Source organism: Ranitomeya imitator, chromosome 10 (assembly GCF_032444005.1).
Source record: "Ranitomeya imitator isolate aRanImi1 chromosome 10, aRanImi1.pri, whole genome shotgun sequence".
Taxonomy (NCBI): Eukaryota; Metazoa; Chordata; class Amphibia; order Anura; family Dendrobatidae; genus Ranitomeya; species Ranitomeya imitator.
In genome coordinates this window covers 119,813,992-119,838,342 of record NC_091291.1, presented here as the reverse complement: position 1 = coordinate 119,838,342, position 24,351 = coordinate 119,813,992, and the positions used below count along the sequence as shown (strand labels likewise).

The 24,351-nt window shown below is 42.5% G+C and overlaps 1 protein-coding gene across 1 annotated transcript in view; it reads left to right on the top strand.

The window, feature by feature from the left end:
* WNT4 (Wnt family member 4) overlaps window positions 1-19,063 on the top strand; it is a 128,453-nt gene extending 109,390 nt beyond the window's left edge. The window contains exons 3-5 of the mRNA XM_069741628.1: window positions 12,410-12,541; window positions 15,685-15,827; window positions 18,255-19,063. Of these exons, the coding sequence (XP_069597729.1) occupies window positions 12,410-12,541; window positions 15,685-15,827; window positions 18,255-18,722 (743 nt within the window). The 3' untranslated portion in view covers window positions 18,723-19,063. The remainder of the gene's footprint in view (window positions 1-12,409; window positions 12,542-15,684; window positions 15,828-18,254) is intronic.
* Window positions 19,064-24,351: the final 5,288 nt, after the last annotated feature.

Here is a 24,351-nt window from a genome sequence, read left to right as displayed (position 1 = left end):
AGAAGGCGACATAGTATCACTCTATACAGTAACAGGACCGCCCCCCATTTAAAACAGTATACTCAAAAAATAAAATAAATACATCACTGCAGTAATAATATCCCTAAATTAGCCCCTATGGTATTAATAATATCACCCAGCCTGGCCCCGTGTGTCTCATTCCTGGCGTCAGCCAGATATTCTCCCATCCTGCCCTCATGAGTATCCATTCTGCCCCATATGATCTCCTTATCCTGCCCCATATGATCGCCCCATCCTGCCCCATCTGTCTCCATCATATCCATCCTGCCCCATGATCCTGCACGATCTGTCTCCAATTCTGCCCCCAGTGTCTCCAATCATGCCCCATGTCTCCATTCTGCCCCCTATGTCTCCAACCATGCCCCCATGTCTGCAATCCTGACACTTGTCTCCAATCATGCCCCCTGTGTCTCCATTCTGCCCCATCTGTCTCCAATCCTGCCCCATCTGTCTCCAGTCATGCCCCCATGTCTTTCATCCTGCCCCGTGTCTCCAATCATGCCCCGTATCTCCATTCTGCCCCGTGTCTCGCATTCTGCCCCTGGGTCTCACAGTCTGCCCCTGTGTCCAGCATTCTGCACCTGTCACTGTGTCCAGCATTCTGCCCCTGTCACTGTGTCCAGCATTCTGCCCCTGTCACTGTGTCCAGCATTTCTGCCCCACTGTGTCCAGCATTCTGCCCCACTGTGTCCAGCATTCTGCCCCACTGTGTCCAGCATTCTGCCCCACTGTGTGTCCAGCATTCTGCCTCACTGTGTCCAGCATTCTGCCCCACTGTGTGTCCAGCATTCTGCCCCACTGTGTGTCCAGCATTCTGCCCCACTGTGTGTCCAGCATTCTGCCCCACTGTGTGTCCAGCATTCTGCCCCACTGTGTGTCCAGCATTCTGCCCCACTGTGTGTCCAGCATTCTGCCCCACTGTGTGTCCAGCATTCTGCCCCACTGTGTGTCCAGCATTCTGCCCCACTGTGTGTCCAGCATTCTGCCCCACTGTGTGTCCAGCATTCTGCCCCACTGTGTGTCCAGCATTCTGCCCCTGTGTGTCCACCATTCTGCCCCTGTGTGTCCACCATTCTGTCCCACTGTGTCCAGCATTTCTGCCCCACTGTCCAGCATTTCTGCCCCTGTGTGTCCAGCATTCTGCCCCACTGTGTCCAGCATTTCTGCCCCTGTGTGTGTCCACCATTCTGTCCCACTGTGTCCAGCATTTCTGCCCCTGTGTGTCCAGCATTCTGCCCCACTGTGTCCACCATTCTGCCCCTGTGTGTCCACCATTCTGCCCCACTGTGTCCAGCATTTCTGCCCCACTGTGTCCAGCATTTCTGCCCCTGTGTGTCCACCATTCTGCCCCACTGTGTCCACCATTCTGCCCCACTGTGTCCAGCATTTCTGCCCCACTGTGTCCGGCATTTCTGCCCCTGTGTGTCCAGCATTTCTGCCCCACTGTGTCCGGCATTTCTGCCCCTGTGTGTCCACCATTCTGCCCCACTGTGTCCACCATTCTGCCCCTGTGTGTCCACCATTCTGCCCAACTGTGTCCAGCATTTCTGCCCCTGTGTGTCCAGCATTTCTGCCCCTGTGTGTCCACCATTCTGCCCCTGTGTGTCCACCATTCTGCCCCTGTGTGTCCACCATTCTGCCCCACTGTGTCCAGCATTTCTGCCCCTGTGTGTCCACCATTCTGCCCCACTGTGTCCACCATTCTGCCCCACTGTGTCCAGCATTTCTGCCCCTGTGTGTCCAGCATTCTGCCCCACTGTGTCCACCATTCTGCCCCTGTGTGTCCACCATTCTGCCCCACTGTGTCCAGCATTTCTGCCCCACTGTGTCCAGCATTTCTGCCCCACTGTGTCCACCATTCTGCCCCACTGTGTCCACCATTCTGCCCCACTGTGTCCAGCATTTCTGCCCCACTGTGTCCGGCATTTCTGCCCCTGTGTGTCCAGCATTCTGCCCCACTGTGTCCACCATTCTGCCCCTGTGTGTCCAGCATTTCTGCCCCTGTGTGTCCATCATCCTGCCCCCCGGGCCCCTCTGGATCGCAGCAGCTCTCAAAGAAAAAAAAAACACAACTTCTTACCTGGCCAAGCTCCAGCGCCGGGTGAAGCTCCCTCTCCAGGCTCCACACAGACGCACTCGCCGCCGGGCCCGGCGGCTGACAATGACGTCAGACGCCGGCGAGTGCGCACTGCGGCCCTATTCAGCCGCCAGCCTCAGACTGGCTGGCGGCTGTTAACTATTGACGTGCGGGCTCGGGCCCGCACGTCAATAGTGTGCCGCTGCCGCAGCGCCTGCAGGGGGGGCCCGGTGACCAGATGAGACGGGGCCCGATGCGGGCCCCCTCTGCTCACCGGGCCCCATACGCCAGTCACGGCTGTCATGCCCTGATGGCGGCCCTGGTGTCAGCGGCACACAAGCCCCAGAACAGATGTACCACTTTAACGCTGCTATTCTGCAGATGAGACCCGAAACCTCAGGCCAGCATACTTGTAGAACATTAAATATCCTTTGGTAAAAGTGTCCTGCACTGTGTTTCCGCTCGGTTTTGCTGACTCACCCTACTCCACTGTTGACTGTTTTTTCAGTGGTTGTGTGAACTACTACTGGGATAAAGGAGTAATTTATGGTGAAATGGCTATTTCCTCTTGGTCTCAGCACTGTACGTCATTGTTTGACACATTGCAGAGGGCAATCCATAAAATTAAAATATCATCAGGGTCTCTGGAAGGATTAACCCACATTTGTGTTGTGCTAACATTTTGAAATCATTGAAAGCAGTCATTGACTTCCTCTGCGAAGCGCGGCGGCGAGTTTTATGCTGGATGTGCACTGGTTTTAATTAGCTTGGTGCAAATTGTGAAAGATGGTGGGAAAAATGATACTAAAACTTCAAGAAAATCAAATGTGTGTATATATATATATATATATATATATATATACATATATATAAATACATATGTGTATGAATATGCATATTTGATTTCATATATTTCATTCACGGTGCTTTTGATAAAGGTATAGTATTCTATTTTTTAAATCACTTCCTTCCTTTGTAGCTATACTATGTGTGTATGTGTATATATATATATATATATATATATATATATATATATATTCAGTATATATATAGAGAGAGAGAGAGAAAGAGAGAGAGAAAAATGTATGGTAGAGTAGGACCCATCAGAAGGAGATCACCTTGCCGTGGTTGATGGACACGCATGAATTGGCCAATTTATGCGCTAAGAATTTTCATTTCATCTATAACTGTAAGTTTTATGAAAAAAATTAACTAGTTAAATGCTGCTGTCAAACGCTGACAGCGGCATTTAACTACCGCTGCCGGAAATGCACGCATTGCCGACCCCCGTCACATGATCGGGGGTCAGCGATGCATCAGGATAGTAACCATAGAGTTGCTTGAGACCTCTATGGTTACCGATGCCGGTTTGCTGTGAGCCCCACCCTGTGGTCGGCGCTCATAGCAAGCCTGTAATTTAGCTACATAGGAGTGATCTGATGATCGCTGCTATGTAGCTGAGCCGATCAGGCTATGCCAGCTTTTAGCCTCCCATGGAGGCTATTGAAGCATGGCAAAAGTAAAAAAAAAAAAGTTTAAAAAAATATGCAATAAATAAAAAAAATGTAAAAGTTTAAATCACCCCCTTTTCGCCCCATTCACAATAAAAGTAAAATCATATATACTCATATTTGGTATCGCCGCGTTCAGAATCGCCCGATCTATCAATAAAAAAAAGGATTAACCTGATCACTAAACGGCGTAGCGGGAAAAAATTTTGAAACGCCAAAATTACGTTTTTTTGGTCGCTGTGATATTGCATTAAAATTCAATAACGGGCGATCAAAAGAACGTATCTGCACCAAAATGGTATCACTAAAAACGTCAGCTCGTCATGCAAAAAATAAGCCCTCAGCCGACCCCAGATCACAAAAAATGGAGACGCTACGAGTATCAGAAAATGGCGCAATTTTTTTTCTTTCTTTTAGCAAGGCTTGGAATTTGACATGTTTGTTGTCTATGAACTCGTACTGACCTGGAGAATCATAATGTCAGGTCTGTTTTAGCATTTAGTGAACCTAGCAAAAAAGCCAAACAAAAAACAAGTGTGGGATTGCACTTTTTTTTGCAATTTCACCACACTTGGAATTTTTTTTCCCATTTTCTAGTACATGTCATGGTAAAACCAATGATGTCGTTCAAAAGTACAACTCGTCCCGCAAAAAAAAAAAAAGCCCTCACATGGCCATATTGACAGAAAAATAAAAAAGTTATGGCTCTGGGAAGGAGGGGAGTGAAAAACGAACACGGAAAAACGGAAAATTCCAAGGTCATGAAGGGGTTAAATCATAATGACATAAGGATTGGGTATAGTGCAGTGGTAGGCACAATATGTTCAGGAAGTAGACAACAACTTTTGGGGTCCAATTTCTCCTGTTACCCTTTTAGAAAATAAAAACATGGGGGCTACAAAATCTTTTTTGTGGAAAATGTTTTATTTTTTATTTTCACGACTGCATTATAAACTTCTGTGAAGCACTTGCGCATTCAAAGTTCTCACCACACATCTAGATAAGTTCCTTGGGGGGTCTAGTTTCCAAAATGGGGTCACTTGTGGGGGGTTTCTACTGTTTAGGTACATCAGGGGCTCTGCAAACGCAACATAACGCCCACAGACCATTCTATCTAAGTCTGCATTCCAAAATGGCGCTCCTTCCCTTCCGAGCTCTGCCAAGCGCCCAAACAGTGGTCCCCCCCACATATGGGGTATCAGCGTACTCAGCTCAAATTGCACAATAAATTTTGGGGTCCAATTTCTCCTGTTACCCTTGTGAAAGTAAAAATTTGGGGGTGAAAAGATTATTTTTGTGGAAAAAATATGATTTTTTTTATTTTCATGGCTCTACATTATAAACTTCTGTGAAGCACTTGGGCATTCAAAGTTCTCACCACACATCTAGATAAGCTCTTTGGGGGGTCTAGTTTCCAAAATGGGGTCACTTGTGGGGGGTTACTACTTTTTAGGTACATCAGGAGCTCTGCAAATGCAACATGACGCCCGCAGACCATCCCATCAAAGTCTGCATTCCAAGCGGCGCTCCTTCCCTTCCGAGCCCCGATGGGTCCCCAAACAGTGCCCACCCCAAATATGGGGTATCAGCATACTCAGGACAAACTGGTCAACAGATTTTGGGGTCCAATGTGTCCTGTTACCCTTGAGAAAATAAAAAATTGCAAGCTAAAAAATCATTTTTGAGGAAAAAAAAGGATTTTTTATTTTCACGGCTCTACGTTATAAATTTCTGTGAAGCACTTGGGGGTTCAAAGTGCTCACCACACATCTAGATAAGTTCCCTAAGGGGTCTAGTTTCCAAAATGGTGTCACTTGTGGGGGGTTTCCACTGTTTAGGCACATCAGGGGCGTGACATGGCGTCCGATCTCAATTCCAGCCAATTCTACATTGTAAAAGTAAAACGGCGCTCCTTCACTTCCAAGCTCTGCGGTGCGCCCAAACAGTGGTTTACCCCCACATATTGGGTATCGACGTACTCAGGAGAAATTGCACAACAACTTTTGTGGTCTAATTTCTCCTGTTACCCTTGTGAAAATAAAAATTGGGGGGGCAAAAAGATCATTTTTGTAGAAAAAATGTGATTTTTTATTTTCACGGCTCTACGTTATAAACTTCCGTGAAGCACCTGGGTGTTTAAAGTGCTCACCACACATCTAGATAAGTTCCTTAAGGGGTCTAGTTTCCAAAATGGTCTCACTTGTGGGGGGTTTCCACTGTTTAGGCACATCAGGGGCTCTCTAAACGTGACATGGCGTCCGATCTCAATTCCAGCCAATTCTACATTGAAAAATAAAAACAGCGCTCCTTCACTTCCAAGCTCTGCGGTGCGCCCAAACAGTGGTTTACCCCCACATATGGGGTATTGGCGTATTCAGGAGAAATTGCACAACAAAATTTATGGTTACATTTCTGTTTTTACACTTGTGAAAATAAAAAAAAAGGTTCTGAAGTAAAATGTTTGCAAAAAAAAGTTAAATGTTCATTTTTTCCTTCCACATTGTTTCAGTTCCTGTGAAGCACGTAAAGGGTTAATAAACTTCTTGAATGTGGTTTTGAGAACCTTGAGGGGTGCAGTTTTTAGAATGGTGTCACACTTCATTATTTTCTATCATATAGACCCCTCAAAATGACTTCAAATGTGATGTGGTCCCTAAAAAAAAATGGTGTTGTAAAAATGAGAAATTGCTGGTCAACTTTTAACCCTTATAACTCCCTAACAAAAAAAATTTGTTTCCAAAATTGTGCGGATGTAAAGTAGACATGTGGGAAATGTTACGTATTAAGTATTTTTGTGACATATCTCTCTGATTTAACGGCATAAAATACAAAGTTTAAAAATTGCAACATTTTAAACATTTTCGCCATATTTCCGTTTTTTTCATAAATAATCGCAAGTAATATCAAAGAAATTTTACCACTAACATGAAGTACAATATGTCACGAAAAAACAGTCTCTGAATCAGCGGGATCCGTTAAAGTGTTCCAGAGTTATAACCTCATAAAGTGACAGTGGTCAGAATTGTAAAAATTGGCCAGGTCATTAAGTACCAAATTGGCTCTGTCGCTAAGGGGTTAAAGAAGCAAATTAAAGTTTTTATCCTGTTAATATATTGCAATCACATATTATTTTTTACTATATTATACAGTACTTACAATTGCTCATTTTCCTTTCTACCCAGCTAATTATTCTCTTTTCCATTAGGTCTGTGTAGAAACAGGAAGTCTCTTTTCCCTGCATTTATCATTCCCCACTTCAACTCCTGACCCAACTGCCTTCTCCTTTCCTCCTGCCAGAGACTTTGCAGTGATGACCTCCAGTTTCTACATGAAACTTAGAAGGATTCATTTAGTCGGTTTTTAATCACGTGATGTCATAGACCTAATGGAAAAGAGAAGAACTAAATGGGTAGAAAGGGAAAATGAGCAATTGTAAGCACACATAATAGGACTGCAATATATTAAGAGGATACAAATTTGGATTGGAGTGCTTCTTTAAAGTTTCCGTCTTGCTCCTATATTGTAATCTGTAGTGTTTTATTAAGTTTTTCCTATTTCTGATTATCGGAAGTGTATTGAGAACATCACCAAAAAATCAACATTACGAAAACAAACTCTGAAGTAGGAAATTGCAGTCTGAAAATTACCAATGTTCATTAAAGGTATTTTCAGAATTGAATAGTGGATAATTTACTAATCTTTATGGGGTCCAACCACCAGTGACCCCCAAGCCCGGTGGAACACAATCCAGAGCTTCATCTTGAGTGGTGTCTATGGCAATAGCCAAGATCTGTACTTGGCTTTCTCTGACAATTTAGTTTCTATTCCTTTTCCAAATTGTCTCTTCAGAAAGGAAGAGGACTCGAACGCTAGTGCCGCCTAAAGGAAGTAGCAATCCGAAAAGTCAATGTCGACCCTTTAACGAGCTTTGTCACATGACTTAGGATAAAAGCCAAAACCAAAATCTCAATTTGCAGACACTTGTGTTTCCGGGATGCTGCCTCTCATCAGTACAAAGTGTGAGATCTGGTTTGGCTATGTGAGAGGTGTCTGACCGGGATCCAAGAGGTAACGTTTCTCCTTGTCACTCTCCTCAAGGAGAAACGCTATTCCTTTTCCATGTCATTGCAGTATTTTTTCAAGAAGGGAAGCCTAGACAGCGTCATGCCACACAGTAGCAAAGGGGATGGAACAATCAAACATTGAACCACCTCTCCTGGGCCCTAACTATAATAGGTGAACGGTTTGCCCTGGAGGTTAGGGAGGTCCAAAAAAAATCTCTTTTTCCCATATGAAAAGTTTAATACTATTAAAGACCCAAGATAGTTGGGGGCTCTGTCGGAGATTTTAAATTGGGACCCCCTAAGGTTGAAGTGACGCCACTGCACTTCTCTCCAAAGGCCGCACTGGCTGCCTTTGAAAGACTTTGTGGCATCTACCTGGTCATTCCCACTGCCTATATATATATATATATATGTAAGCTTTAATTCTCCCGATGCTGATGAGTATAGGACCACAGATCTTTCCCATAGTTACAGCAGATGTGTTGGTATAAATAGAGCCTTTGAACAGTGCCCGTCATTGTAGGTCGGGTCTAGCACAGCTCTGCTTTCTAAGCTGGCATCGCGCACAAGTCAATTTGCGGTAAGAGACACCGGTTACATGTAGAACTCCAGTCTATAAGTCTTTGCCTTATTGTTCGACACTGGTTGTTTTTTTGGGGTTACGTGAAAAAAAAAAAAAGGGGGAAAGACTTGTGGTGTGTGATATTCCAGACTGGAAATGCCAGCGATACTGGAATATAAGTCTTCTCTTCTTAGGCAACCACAGTGCAAAACGACCCACACGAGCCTGCTGTTAACCTCAACTGACTTGGAAGGGAGTCAGTCCCCACAATAGCTCAGTCTGGGGCTTGTTTTTGGCAGGCTTATTTCTACTATGCCAGATTATTTGCAGTGCGGACCAGCTACCAGCCAGCTACGACCACCAAAGTAGTCCCACTTACGTTGACAGGATGTATCCACAGGAGAGACGTAGAGGTGAGAGACGGGGCTAAATCCAGAGTTACCGTAAAGTTGATAAAACATTCCATCTTCCCAAGCAAACTGATGGAGGATAATATTTGCTAAGGTGGTTACTTAATGCATGGGCCCTGAATATGAGTGAGCATATTGTATTACGAGACTCAGATCGCATATTAAAAAAAAAAAAAAAATTCACCGAAAAAAATAAAAATATGTAGGATATCTATTTCATCGTTTCTTTGGGAAAGCTGGATGACCACCTAGAAAAAGTTCTCACCCCTCTGTACTAATGTTCAAGGCCACCTGTCCTGTTATGATGACGTATTGCTATATGACTAGGCCTTTAAGGAGACCATGAAATCTGGATGAGGAACCTCATCTGTAATGGTAGTAACGCTCCAAAAAAAGTTTTTATTTAGAGGGAAGTACATGCCCCGTATTTAGTGTGATTGTCCTGGATGTAGATGGGGTATACGCATAAATGTAAGCATTTCTAGGAGGTCTTATGGGCTGTTTTGGGGCTGATGGGGAGCAAACATGTCCCATGAGTGGGATCTAAATTTTTGTTTAAGATGGTCCTTGTCATGGACAGAGAAGTTAAAGTGGTTGTACAGTCTAAAGCTACAAGTCTGCAGTCACTCTATGTGACTGCAGACTTGTGAATTCTCACATTGCGCACACTGCACGCTGTGTGGATTCTCCGGTGCCGGGAGTTGGGGGTCATTGTGACCACAAGCATACGATAGGCCACGGCTACTATCACGTCAACAGAGCTGTGCTGTGCAGCTCCACAACGTAGCAGTTCCAGCCGCCAAGGACATCAGGAACAGCTGATCAGAGGGGCTGCCGGGTGTCGCACCCCCACTCATCCTATGGATAGGGTATCAATATTAAACCCCTTTAAATATTAGCTCTGGAATCGGAGTGGTTGATAGCGGTAACTTCAGCTCTTTTTCTTTAGATCAGCCTAGGCTACGTTCACATTTGCGTTGTTGGGCGCAGCGTCGTCGACGCAACCAACAACGCAAAAAACAACACTGCGTTTTTTGACGCATGCGTTACCATAAACTAGTAATGTTCTTGAATTTTGGCGCAGTGAAAACGCTACAAGTAGGGTCTTCCGCACCCTGTCTGGTGCGTCAAATTGACACATGCGTTGTAAAACGCAATACAACGCATTCCGGCGCATGTCCATACGCCCCCCATGTTAAAGATAGGGGCGCATGACACATGCGTCGATATGCATCGACGACGCTGCGCCCAACAACGCAAATGTGAACGTAGCCTTAGATAAATATCCCTTGGTATGTTTCACTTTTAGGAACAGCTTGAGTCTAATAATGGAAATGTAATATTTATATCTGACATATAATATTTTTTTAACATTTATATGTAACTTTTTTTATAACTCCAAGTTCCGGAAATGAAATGTAGAGCTGTGCAAGACGCTGGGATTTCTAGCTGGAGGACACGATGATAAGTGAAACAGCAAACATCTAAATTTACAGTGAAAACTTTTCGATGAGCTAGACATAATAAATATTTGGAAAAGTTTCTTGCGAGCGTAAACTTGGACAGCTGCTACGATGTTTTGCGGCCAGAAAAACAATGCTTTGACTAGTACATATCTTAGCCCCGAATCCTCCATTTTCTATGATATTTTGTTTTTGTTTTTTTAAAAAAAGGAATATTAAAAAAGTTCATCTTGAAACCCTGGCAAGAAGACTGCATGTCTCCTGAATCCTCACCAAAACCACAGAATTAAAAAAAAAAAGGAAATGAAAAGATGTTAAAATATTAACTAGGAGTATAAGAACGTTCATCTTCTGTCTGGGGCCATCGATGATGGTGGAGTATGTCAGTGTAGGCCAGAAGTCTTCTGGATAAATGTGAAAATTCATATTAAAACTATTGTGTTATAATCAATATGGCCGCCAATAAAACTTTCATATTGGTTGTCATGTGTTATGTAAAGCATCAGAGGGTATAAGTAACCAAGGGAAAGAGAAAGAAAGGAAGCCCAACTCTGGCTTACCACTTACCCCTATCCATGGGCTTTGCCTCATTTCCTCCAGAATTTCCATCACAGATGTAGCTACTGTATAGAGGGTGCAGAGATAGCAGTTTTTTGTTTTATTTTTCCAGCGGCCTTCGACTTGATCTCAAGCGATGGCGACTTGATGGATGAACTCTCTGTAGGAAGATCAATCTTGTGTAAGCCTAGATAGGTCCACCATGGTCTTCTCTGCCATTATCTTGATAGTGTCAAGCCATCGGGTTCCTGGTCTTCCTCTTCTCCTGGTTCCTTCTATTCTTCTAACCATGATATTCTTCTCCAGTGACTGCTCTCTTTATATGATGTCCAAAGTAGACTAGTCGTAGCTTGGTGATCCTCAAGTCTGTCTTGATTTGTTACAAAATCGATTTGTTTGTTCTTCTTGCCTTCCATGATATTTATAACATCCTTCTCCACCACCACATTTCGAAGGCGCCGATTCTTCTTCTGACTTGTTTCTTTATCGTCCAGGTTTCGCATCCATGTATTACCAAAACAAAGACCAAACTATGTAGAGCCATTTCTTCACCATCAGTGAGATGTTCCTCGATTTCAAGGCCGTGTCCATTGACTTCATTGTTGATTTGCCCATAGCTATTCATAGCAGTATGAGGAGGTCAAATACTTTGCATAACAGGACGCTGGTAATATAAATGGGATGCGGTTGGTAGGGTGTCCTGTGACAGATTTTGTTTTGGAGCCCAGGGTTCCAAAATACTAGCAAAAAAGCAAAATGAAGAGCAAACACAACTTTTCCCCATTCATTTGAGTACAGATTCATCCCCTGGCACCGGCTCTGAATGAAATGATCAGCTTGTGTCCCATTCAGTAATGTTTTGTGGTCGGAAATCTGTGTTTTTCATCACTGGTCTGTAGGGTAAAGGAAATGACTACCACAGATATGTGGTTGTGAACTCATGGCTCAGAAAGTGCAGTGAGAGTTGTGATTATGGCTGGAATTACTGGTTGGGTTCACGTATGAGTAGATATTGGGGTCAAGTGTTTAAGGTCTAAGCAGTATCTACACATAAAGGCAGACGGGCGTAGTTATAGGGGGGGGGGGGCAGAAGAAGCAGTCACACCTGGGACCTGAAGCTTGAGGGGGCTTCAAGGACATGTGCCAAAAGAGAAAACACCAATATTATAAATGACACATGGTAGACGGCGGTCCTGTTACAGAATTTGCATCAGGGCCGTGATCTTCATATTATCCCTACAGCCTTCCTTGGAGCACTCAACGACCATCCAAATTCCACTGTAAACTGTCTAAACTGTAATCTCATTGTACAAAATGGAATCTGTCAGCATGGTTTTGCTATGTAATCTGAAAGCAACATAATGTAGGGGTTAAGACCCTGATTCCAGTGATGTGTCACTCACTGGGCTGTGTGATGCTGCTTCAATAAAATCAGTGTTTTATCAGCAGGAGATTATCACTACAGGACTAGTTGTCTAGTGCCTCCTGGTCCAGCCACACCTCCACCACTGATTGGCTGCCAATCAGCGTAGTGGGAGGGGTAATATAGAGCTCAGCATTCCGAGCACTGCTAGATCTGCAGCAGAGAAAACAGTTAGTATATCAAAATAACAACAAGCAGACCAGCAAATGAGACATCGCTGGAATCAGGGTCTCAGTCCCTACATCATGCTGCTGACAGATTTCCTTTTAGAGATCGTGCTTATGGTATAATTAGACCTTTGTGTTTTTTTTCTATTGCAGGCACCAGGGAAGCAGCTTTTGTGTATGCAATATCTTCAGCAGGAGTCGCCTTTGCAGTGACACGGGCATGTAGTAGTGGAGACCTGGAGAAATGTGGTTGCGATAGGACTGTCCATGGGGTCAGCCCTCAAGGTAAATACCGACATAGTGTAATGTCATATACATTTGGACTGGATTGAAACTGCTCAAATTGGAGCTAATCCTGCTTTATACCCCCAAATTACTAATTAACTTCAGTCCAGACCTGAACTTTGCTGTTCATTTGAGGATTTTTTTTTAAGCATTTTGTTTTCTGAAGCGGTCTTGAAAAACGCCTGGTATAAAAAAAATAAAAAATTCATGTCACTTTTTTGAAGCAGGTATTGATGGATGGCATGAAATAAAAAATTGTGAAAAAAAAACCTCTCTAATAACAATTTTCAAAACCACTTCTGGAAAGGGAAAAACTCCTCAAAATAATTGCCCCAAAAAATAAGTTTCCAAAATCAGTTTCTGCTTGAAAATGCATGGTTTTATAAGGTCTCTAAAACCGCTGTGTGAACGTAGCCTAAGATACAAATTCCTCTGAATTTACGACCACAAATTTTAATTACCGGAAAATGCAAAGTAATGTTAGCAGTCCTATTAGCAGGTGGTAGCGCATATTCAGTACTATCTTCTATCGATACAGGATATCACAAAAGTGAGTACACCCCATACATTTTTGGAAATATTTTATTCATCTTTTCATGGGACAACACTGAAGATCTGACACTGATACAATGTAAAGTAGTCTGTGTACAGCTTGTGTAACAGTGTAAATTTGGTGTGCCCTTCAAATAACTCAACACACAGCCATTAATGTCTACACCGATGGCAACAAAAGTGAGTACACCCCTAAGTGAAAATGGCCAATTTGTGCCCACTGGGTGAATATTTTGAGTGGCCGCCATTATTTTCCAGCACTGGTTAACTCTCTTGGGCATAGAGGTCACTAGAGCTTCACCGGTGGCCATTGGAATCCTCTTCCACTCCTCCATGACGGCATCACAGAGCTGGTGGATGTTAGAGACCTTGCGCTCCTCCACCTTTTATTTCAGGACGCCCCACAGATACTCAATAGGGTTTAGGACTGAGGAGGACATGCTTGGCCAGTCCAGAACCTTTACCCCCAGTTTCTTTACATGGCAGTGGTCGTCTTGGAGGTGTGTTTGTGGTTGTTATCATGTTGGAGTACTGCCGTGCCTCCCTATTTCCGAAGGGAGTAGTTCATGCTGTGCCTCATTATGTCACAGTACATGTTGGCATTCATTATTCTTTCAATGAACTGTAGCTCCTCACAGCCAGCAGAAATCATGCAGCCCCAAACCATGACGTTCCCTCCACCATGCTTGACTGTAGGCAGGACACACTTGTCTTTGTAATCCTTGCCTGGTTGTTGCAACACATGCTTATCACTATCTGAACCAAATCCATTTATCCTGGTCTCATCCGACCAGAGGACATGGCTCCAGTAGTCCATGTCCTTAGCCTGCTTGTCTTCATAAAACTGATTGCAGGCTTTCAGGTGCATCATCTTTAGAGAAGACTTACTCCTGGGACGAAATCCATACAGCCCAATGTAATGCAGTGTGCGGCATATGGGGTGAGCACTGCTAGGTTGACCCTTCACCCCGGAAACATCTGCAGCAATGTTGGCAGCACTCATACGCCTGTTTTGGAAAAACAACCTCTGGATATGACTCAATTGCACAATTTGGCCATTTTGACTTTGGGGTGTACTCATTTTTGTTGCGGTTTAGGCATTAATGGCTGTGTGAGTTATTTAGAAGACACACAATATTTACACTTTTATGCAAGCTGCACACTGACTACTTTATATTGTCATATCTTCAGTGTTGTCCCATGAAAAGATATCCTAAAATAATTACTAAAATGTCAGGGATGTACTCACTTTTGTGATATACTGTATGGGTGCTGACCCGGCATCCCGCCTCGGTGATGGCGGGTCAGCTTCCAATTCCGGAAGTTGACGTGACCTCACCGGACATCAGAGGTCATGATGGGGATGAGCGGACACCGATAGCGCCGCTCACAGGCACATTTGGAAATGCAAGGGATTTGAACAAAGCCTTATTTCCAAGGTTTAAATCGATCTGCCCGCTACACATTGTAGTGGAAAACCCCTTTAAAAAGGTTGCCGTACTAACTTGCTAAAAATGTGGAATTTAGCACCAGACTCGCATGCCCTGCTCTGTGTACGGGGGCCTGTTTCTTTAATTTCACACCTAGCTGCTCCTGTGAATGTTATTACACAGCTTCCTGACCTAAAGGTAAATTAGTTAATATGTTATAGAAAAATAAATGACCCAGATAATTATCATATTAACCGAGGTGGTGTTTCCAGAATTAGTGCAATGGTTTTGCTTATGAGGACAAACAAGTTGTACAAAACCAAAGTCCATAGGAAACTTTTAAAGTTTTTTTTGGGGGGGTCCCTCAGGCACCAGCGTCCAGGTGCAGATTGTACCTCTATATCTACACCTCTACACTTCATAGATATGCCCCTAATGTTTTCTTCCCACATTACGAAAAATGCCTATGTTATAGCATCTTTTTATCAAACTGGCCTTTGTGTGTGTTCTAGAACGGACTTCACGTACAGAAAATGAATACATTTTGGATATAGCTTTGTGCCCTATGTAATCATATGTAGAAATGTAATAATGTATTTAGGATACTCAGGGGGCATTAACATAGTTGGGTCCAAAGTGATACTTTATACCATAAGGATGGTATACAGGAAGACTTCTGAATTTTGGGTTTTTCCAATCATTGATCATACACTTAACCCTGCTGTTGTCTTCGGTCAAAAACGACCGACCTTGAACTTCAATATTCTTTAAAATATTCAAGATGCGGCTCTGAAACCCGTGGCCGACCGACCCATCCTCATTTAAGTCAATCAACCACAAGTTTCAGAACCGCATCTTGAACACCCCAAAAAATACCAAAGTTCAAAATAGGTCTCCCCAGACCGAAGACAACAACAGGGTTTTAAGAGTAATCCAAAATGCTCTACTGTTTAGACTTTAGTCTGCTAAAAAGAAAAAAAGTGGAGTTTTCCATATTTTCGATCTCTATAAATACATAATACATACATATGTACATAGTATTTTTGAAAAAAGACAATTTTTTGTGTAAAATGTTGCAGGCTCGTTCTTTGCATGTAAATGTTGGCAATGCTTCAGACAGAAAATATTCTCAGGAAATGTTCTTTTTTTGACATCTTACAGGGTTCCAATGGTCTGGCTGTTCGGATAATATTGCTTACGGAGTGGCCTTTTCACAGTCATTTGTAGACGTAAGAGAAAGAAGCAAAGGTGCATCGTCCAGTAGAGCGCTAATGAACCTTCACAATAACGAAGCAGGACGTAAGGTAATTAATTCTTTCACTGAGTTTTTGACTAAGCAGCGCTGGGACTATTAATCATCGACTATTTGGAGGTTTTTTGAATCAATTAGCTTTTTCTTTTCTCAAAAATATCGAAACAGTAACTAAATAAAAAAGGGGAAATATTTTTTTAAATAATCTAGCGTATCCAAATATGGAGATGTTCCATCTCATAAACCACCGCTGTTTCTTTCCCCTGACATGTTCCAAAGACGAGATACCATCATAAGAGACCATTAGGAGACATTTTATAATGCAGTTTAAGTCCAGTGTCACGTTATTGCCAGGGACAATGGGCACTTACCCTGACCCTCGAGCTAGGGGAACCCTAGGCTATCCCTGTTCCCTGGATTACTCCTGATGGTGAAGATGCCGGGGTTTTGTACCTTGCATTGCTCCTATAATAACACTTATCTATTCCCTCCCCTACCCAGGGAGGTATTGGGCGGAAGTGTATAGGATAACACAAACCAGACAGACAGGGGTAAACAGACAGGGATAAAATAAAACTGCAATCATACAAATACACTCAGAGCACAACCGAATGGGAAACAGGGAGGTATAGGTGTGACAAACCAAATGGGAAAGGATAGGGAGGAAAACGCACAAACCAACTCCATGCAGAAATCTTCTGAAAATCACTCCAAATGCCTACTACTAACACTGAACTCCTCCAACTCAAAACCAGGAAGTGGTAAACTATCACTGGCAAGAAAAGAAACCAGGAAGTGATAAACTATCACTGGCAAAGAAGGAAACCAGGAGGTGGGTTCTTAAACCTGCAGGGAGTAACAAACTCAGAACAGCTGATACAATAAAGACAGAGAACTCCAGCAGTCCAACTAAGCAGCTTAACACTTGCAGCAACAGATCAATGAAAGCCAGAACTACTAATAGGACGGTGAAGCCATTCTAACTACCGCAGGTGTCTGTGTCAACAGACACTGCGATCGTCTGACCCCACTCTATCGCTGTATCCCTGTGAAATCCAGTTTTTCCCACTAAGGACTTAATGTATGATAGCCAAAGAGCCAATTCCTGTAACCCTCTACTTGTGCTAGCACTCTTCCTTTTCTATCGCTACTCCATTAAAATGTAGAGGTCCCATTAGTGATGGCATGTCCCCAGCAATCATAGTTCACATCATATCACATCAGTAGTAGGTGAAAATGTTATTAGGGAGAAAACCTCTTTAAGAGTAGGCTACAGATTTTGTGTCCATATTTTTAATGTTCCATAATGTAATAATACACTTATGTTCAGCTAAATGTTTCTAATTCTTCTCATGAAAGATGAGATGGATTCGCCAAATCCGCCGAACTTTTCCAGGAAATTTGATTTGCAGTAAATTTATTGTCAATGGATTGAATGTCTCTTATACAGTTCTGGGGTTTGAATAGACCCCAGGACAAAATAAACGTAAGACGTGGATTGAAAAAAAACAACCAAAACTCATCTCACCGCTTACCTCTGCTGCTCGCTGTCAACTGTACAGTCCGCGGCTCATCTTCTTACCACCTCATCTTCCTGCTATGCTGGGACTTCTCGCCACGGTACAGGGTAATCCGAGGCATAGTCATGGCTGGAATTACCAATCTAGAATATGCTCCGCAAGGTGGCTGTGGCCGTGCTGACCTCACGACAACGCCGCCGCAGCTTTACGACATGCATGTGCATAAACATCTTGGGTCTGGTTGCGACCTAGTGTAGAGAGTTTCAGAGTTTCAGTCCGCAGTGGCAGTAAGGAGTGAGGACCGTATGGGGAGAGCAAGCAGAGGTTGTAGACGTGAGCGGTAAGATGAGAATACATTTTTTTAGTCTTTTGCTGACCCTCGTCGGTTCAGCAAAATGGCGACCTACGAGCTGCCTTTTGGGGGAGAGCAAGCAGAGGTGGTAGCCAAGACGTGAGCAGTAAGGTGGGAATAACTTTTTTTAGTCTTTTGCCGGCCCTCGTCGGTTCAGCAAAATGGCGACCTACGAGCTGCCTTTTGGGGGAGAGCAAGCAGAGGTGGTAGCCAAGTCGTGAGCGGTAAGGTGGGAATAACTTTTTTTAGTCTTTTGCCGGCCCTCGTCGGTTCAGCAAAATGGCGACCTACGAGCTGCCTTTTGGGGGAGAGCAAGCAGAGGTGGTAGCCAAGTCGTGAGCGGTAAGGTGGGAATAACTTTTTTAGTCTTTTGCCGGCCCTCATCGGTTCAGCAAAATGGCGACCTACGAGCTGCCTTTTTGCTGAATTTACATGGAGCAAATTTCACAAGATTCTGGAGAATACAGGTTTTTGTAAAATTCAAACAGAATTCACATTCACCCGAATAAATTTGCCCAACTCTGCTTCTCATTCATGTCTGAATTCCTGTTGTGCATATTTGCCCATATTTGATAAGTCAATTGAGCTTTTGCCATTTTTTTTGTAGGCCATCCTTAACAACATGCGGGTGGAATGCAAGTGTCATGGCGTCTCTGGATCATGCGAAGTGAAAACCTGTTGGAAAGCCATGCCTCCATTTCGTAAAGTTGGGAACGTTCTGAAGGAAAAATTTGATGGCGCAACCGAAGTGGAGCAGAAAAAAATTGGAACAACTAAAGTTTTGGTCCCCAAAAATTCTCAATTCAAACCACATACAGACGAGGACCTGGTATATTTAGATTCTAGTCCTGATTTCTGTGACCACGATATAAAAAATGGTGTTTTAGGAACTACTGGCCGGCAATGTAACAAGACTTCCAAGGCTATTGATGGTTGTGAGCTCATGTGCTGCGGTCGAGGGTTCCACACGGAAGAAGTTGAAATTACAGAAAGGTGCAGTTGTAAATTCCACTGGTGCTGCTTCGTCAAATGTAAACAGTGCCACAAAGTGGTAGAGATGCACACGTGCCGGTGATCAGACTGGAATCAGTAGCCTATTTTACCAGAATGGACAATTCTCTTCTGTACACACCACCGATGTCATTCCTTCCACCACGACAGGTGAAGCTCCAAAAACTGCAAAAAAAAAATGATAAGGAGGGACAATGGATTTTTTTTAAAGAATATTTAAAGTCCCCAGATATCATTGATGTATATTTGTATCCTTGTTCTTATTTATTGCCGACAAACATTGAGATTTTAAGTCAGTGCTTCCTTTCTACATGTGGTGAAATGACTTTGTGTTGCTGCTTCCAGAGGGATGGAGACCTAGAAAAAAAAAGTGATCTACAAAATCTGCTGAAGGAACGGAACTCCAACAAAAATATAAAATGAAAAAACAGAATTTAATTTTTTTTCCGAGAGAAACTTATATAGGATGACCACTATCCACCTTGTTATTCCAGAGACTTTTAACTAACTTCCACCAAATGACCAAAATAACGAATGAAAAAAAAAGGTTTCATTATATTTTTCAAATGGAAACAAAAAATGTTAGCATAGGTATTTTATATCTATATTGATGTATATAAATATATATTCATGTTTTTTTTTGTATTACAAATATTTCTGTAAAAGAAAGATTATTAAGAAAAGTATGAGGTCATTACACAGGATTTTCACATATCTCATTCCTTGAAGATAGTCGATAGATCGTCAATAGACAAAGCTGTACGCTTAATTTTAAGTAGATTTTTTTTAATTTTTCCATTTTCTCAGATTTTTCCTGCTGAATAGATGATTCATTCAGTAAGGTGGCAAAACAGCTTTCATGGAACTAACTTAAAGGGAATTTGTCAGTAGGATAAACCCTCCCAGGCCATCTATATGGGCATGATGGTCATAGAAAGCCGAATAAAATGATATCTTGATATCTGCATTCTGATGTTTTATTCCAGAGAAATTCACATTTGTCTTAATATGTAAATGAGCTGTTGAGATCTATGGACCGGACATCTCCCTAACAGCTCATTTACATATTAAGAAAAACATGGATTTCTCTGGATTAAGACAACGCATAGCAGATATAAAGGTATGATTTTATTCAGCTTTATATGACCTATATGACCATGTAGACGGCTTAGGAAGGTTGATCCTACTGATAGATTCCCATTAAAGAACAACACTAGTCATAAGTGACCCACCTAAGATCCATTGTCCTGCATTTAGGGGGCATTATTTAAGTAATTAGTGCTGATGTACATGAGATATTTAAATTTAATGGACTTGAAAAGTAACAACCACTTTTTGAACCAGAAATTTGCTTAAAGCAGTTGCCTCTTCCATCGCCTTCACTAATTTCGGCAGCTCATATAAAGTGCATTATTCCGCACAGGGCTCCAATGAGCATAGAAATTGAATTTTGGAATTTGGAATTTTGCCCATTTGAAGACATAATGGAGGTAAAATTTAGAATTTCAAAAATACATTTAGCAAAATGTATCATTTACGTGACTTTACAATTTAGGGTAGCACTATTTAGATATCGATTATGGCTGGAGTTGCTCTTTAACATTTTGGAACAAAATAGAAAAATGTTTTAGAAACTGTTTCTGTTTTTGCTTTCCTTTTTTTTTCTTTTTACATTTTTTTTTATAATTAACTTTTTATTAGTTAATTCCCAGGGTCCAGAATGAATGAAAAATAGTGAGTGCAGTTGTATGTCAATTGTGCAGTATTGGTATGTTACCAGATGTGAGACAATACATATCTTACAATGTATAACTAAAGCAAATCAAACCAACAGAAATATCAACTGTAGCACATTCATAACAATTAAATTCCCTTTCATTGGACATTGTCAAATACAGCCCGCAATCTAACCGAAAGACTTAAGGAGCCTCCCAGAAACACTCACTTTATGGTCTATTAACGTGGCCAATACTGTCAAATAAACAGGTCGCTTGCGTGGTAGGCATTCATATTTTTATAACATTTATTGGGTTAAAACATTGTGCACCTTTGTGGGAGATTATGATAGTAGTTTAAGGTGCAACAGACTGTCCCATGAACATGTATATGAATTAGCTTTCCTAAAGGTATTGCCATATAAGAGACCACCAATTTCAAAATGCAGCCCCCAGGGAAGATCACTTAATTGCTCTCTGTTCCACTTTTTACACCCCTGGCCGTATTACATGTTGGCCATTCAGATAACTGGGTGTCATTGTAATAGAAGGATGGCTGAAGTCATCCCGAATGGAAGATGCTCCAACAATGTGGCTTCCTGTTCTGACTTAAGGCCTCCATACCCGTTAGACTAATGTCGTACGAACGTACCGATATCGACAGGTTTGGCCAACTGTCCAATGTGTATGAAGCACCGGTTGACTGATCATCAGTAGAGATGTTGCCTGGACAGGTCCAACTTCAGATTGCCGATCACATCGTTCTCTCGGAGATAAGCTGCCACCCCACGTGTTAGTCAACGGCTTTCTCATAATCGTCCTGTGTATGGGAGAATTGTCTGAGATAGCTGTCAGCGAAGGGATTGGCCAAAGCATCTTTCAGCCAAAGGCCATCTAATGTGTATGGCCAGCTTTATCGTGGAGGCTCCAGAGCAAGGGAAACGCTTATATGATGTCCAAAGGCCCCTTTGCAGGGTATGAGTACCTTTGAACCTTTTTTGATATTGAGCGATGTCTGGTGTGGGGTTGTGAGCTAATGTTTTTATTGGTTAGGTTTGTGATCTCAGATCCACAGTGATAGCTAGAACATAAGGTCAATCACAACATAGTTCTTTGGCCTTCAATTTTTTCAAGATCTACGTCCAATGAAACAGACAGCACCTGTATTGAAATGATTCTGACTATGTTGCCCTAAGTGGTGAAACCCAAGGAAGATGGAAGAGGTGCAATGAGACCAGTTGGGTTTTGGCATCTCAATAATCTATCTATAGATGTCCAATGTTATACGGACTCTTTAAAACTTTACAACTTGCTGGCCATTTTAATAAAGCTGCGATCACTTCTTTCTCCTCCCTTCTCGACTTGTAATATACTGTACCAACATGCCAGGGTTACACATCAACCGGGAGATACCTTGCTGCAGTTTTGATAAAATCCCTGTTTTATCTGCTGATCTACCAGTTCTCTGAATACTGAGCCCTGTATAACCCCGCCCACACCACTGATTGGCAGCTTTTTGTGTACACCGTGCCTTGGCAGAAAGCTGCCAATCAATGATGGGGGCGGGGTTATACAGCTCATAAATATGGAGGACTACACGGCAGCAGGTTTCCTAGTCCTCTAGTGATAATCTCCTCCAGATAAAACACTGATTTTATTAAACTACAGGAAGCAGCCCAGTGAGTGACACATTCCAGGAATCAGAATCTCTGCATCATGCTGATTGAGGTGGCGCAAAACCTGCTGACAGACTCCCTTTAATTTACCTGCTGTGAACCCTACAGGAGAATTGATTATTACTAGGCTCCTCCATAGATTCCAGCTTGGGTTCCAAAAGAGGCACTGCATTAAGAATTGGCAGGTAGTCCCACAATTCCAGCATTATTGCAATCTTTATATATAAAAAAGTCAGAGATGTGATGTGGCTGTTCACACGATCCAAGGAACTTTTATAGATTGGAATGGAAACATCTTAAATTATGGTTGAAATATACATATAAACTTAAAGGGGTTGTCCAGGACTATGAAATTGATGACCTAACTGTAGGATAGGTAACAGATCTGTGGGAGTCATTCTGACACCTTGAACCCTCATCGATCAGATATTATGAGGTCCTCTGGTGGCTGGATGTATATAGTGCACAGAGCCGGAACACCACAGCTCCTTACACCGCCTAGTTAAAGTTCTCAGCTACTGAAACTCAAGTTCCATTGCAGTGAATAGGAGCTGAGCTACAATATCCGAGAATGACCGCTGTGCAGTTTACTGGCTGTACGTCCAGCTACCGGGAGAACTGGTATCATCTGATCGATGGACGTGCTGGTTGATTTTTTTATAAGCATTTTATGTTGTTTTCTTCATTCATACACATTCAACTGGTTGCCACCATGTTATTGATTAGACCAGTGTTTCCCAAACTCCAGTCCTCCCGGACCTCTACAGATCATGTTTTCAGGATTTCCTTAGTAATTGCACAGGTGATGGAAGTATCAGGAGTTCTCCCTCTTGCGCAGCACTATGGAAATTCTGAAAACATGACCTGTTGGGAGCCGTGAGGACTGGAGTTTGGGAAATACTGGGTTAGACATACAGGAGTAGGAAACCATTGATTTTATGGATGTAGCTTTAGAGATGATTGAGGAAGAAAACATCATAAAGTTCATGCTTTGTACAAGATATAAAACCTATAACCTAGTAAACAAAGTTTTTATGTAGATTTTGTTGTACATTGTTGCTCAAAACTGGAGCTTTCCTTTAGATTTAAATAAAATGAGATTACATTTTTAATTAAATATCTTGATTGGATAATGAACTGTCCATTAAAAACAAAACATTTTCATCAGTATTGGATTTTTAGCCTACAGTATATGGCAGTGTTCCCCAAGTCCGGTCCTCAAGAGCCACCAACAGGTCATGTTTTAAGGATTTCCCTAGTATTGCACAGGTCATTGAATGCTTGCCTGTGCAGGTGATGCAATTATCACCTGTGCAATACTAAGGAAATCCTGAAAACATGACCTGTTGGTGGCTCTTGAGGACCGGACTTGGGGAACACTGGTATATGGGCTCAACTCTACAGGACCTCCACATATATGAGTATAAAGTTCTCCAAACGTGTTGGTTTCACCAGCAACAGCCGACCATCTGATCTGCATGGGGGCCTCCCAACTCTCTAATGTCAAAGGGGAGAAGGATCAGGTGTGTTGAACTTCATCACCTCATCCTGTGGTCTCTAGGGTGATATGGTTCCGAAGGTGTCTAGTAGTAGTAGTTTACTTCACTCTCCCTACACAGAACACATGCGGCCACATCGACCTCATGTGCATGAGGGGTTGGGGAGATAGTGGTCAAAGAAGTTTTTGAACAACAGCAGATTTTGGGAGATTTAAAATGCCTAGTTCTCTAAAAATTTGATATGCAAATTTCCTAGGACTTGAGCTAGTGCCACCTATTGGAAGTTGCAATCCTAAAAGTCAAATCTTTAACGAGCCTTGTCACTTCACTTAGGATAAAAGCCAAACAGAATCTTTATTTGCAAAAACGTGTTTCGGCATGTTGTCCCTCCTCAGTGTAAAGCAAAAGATTTGATTTGGTTGTATGAGAAGCCTGTGACTGCGATCTAATGAATAACTTGCTTGGCACTGTGGAAGGGCAACACCCCGAAACATGCGTCTGCTAACAAAGCTTCTGGTTAGGCTTTTATCTTAAGTCATGTGGCGAGGCTCGTTAAATGGTCAATATTGACTTTTAGGATTGACAATTCCAATAGGGAGCACTAGAGTTCAAGTCATCTTCCTCTCTGAAAAATCAATTTGCATATTTAATTTCCAAAGGAGCATTGCATGGCCTACAAGTCTCCTTACACTGGCATGCCAGGTATGTAACTCTCGACACGGAGGAAGTTGTCCCTAAACCTTTGACAAATTGTGCAAATATTTTCAAAATGGCGAAAGTAAAAATTTTATGCAACTTGATGC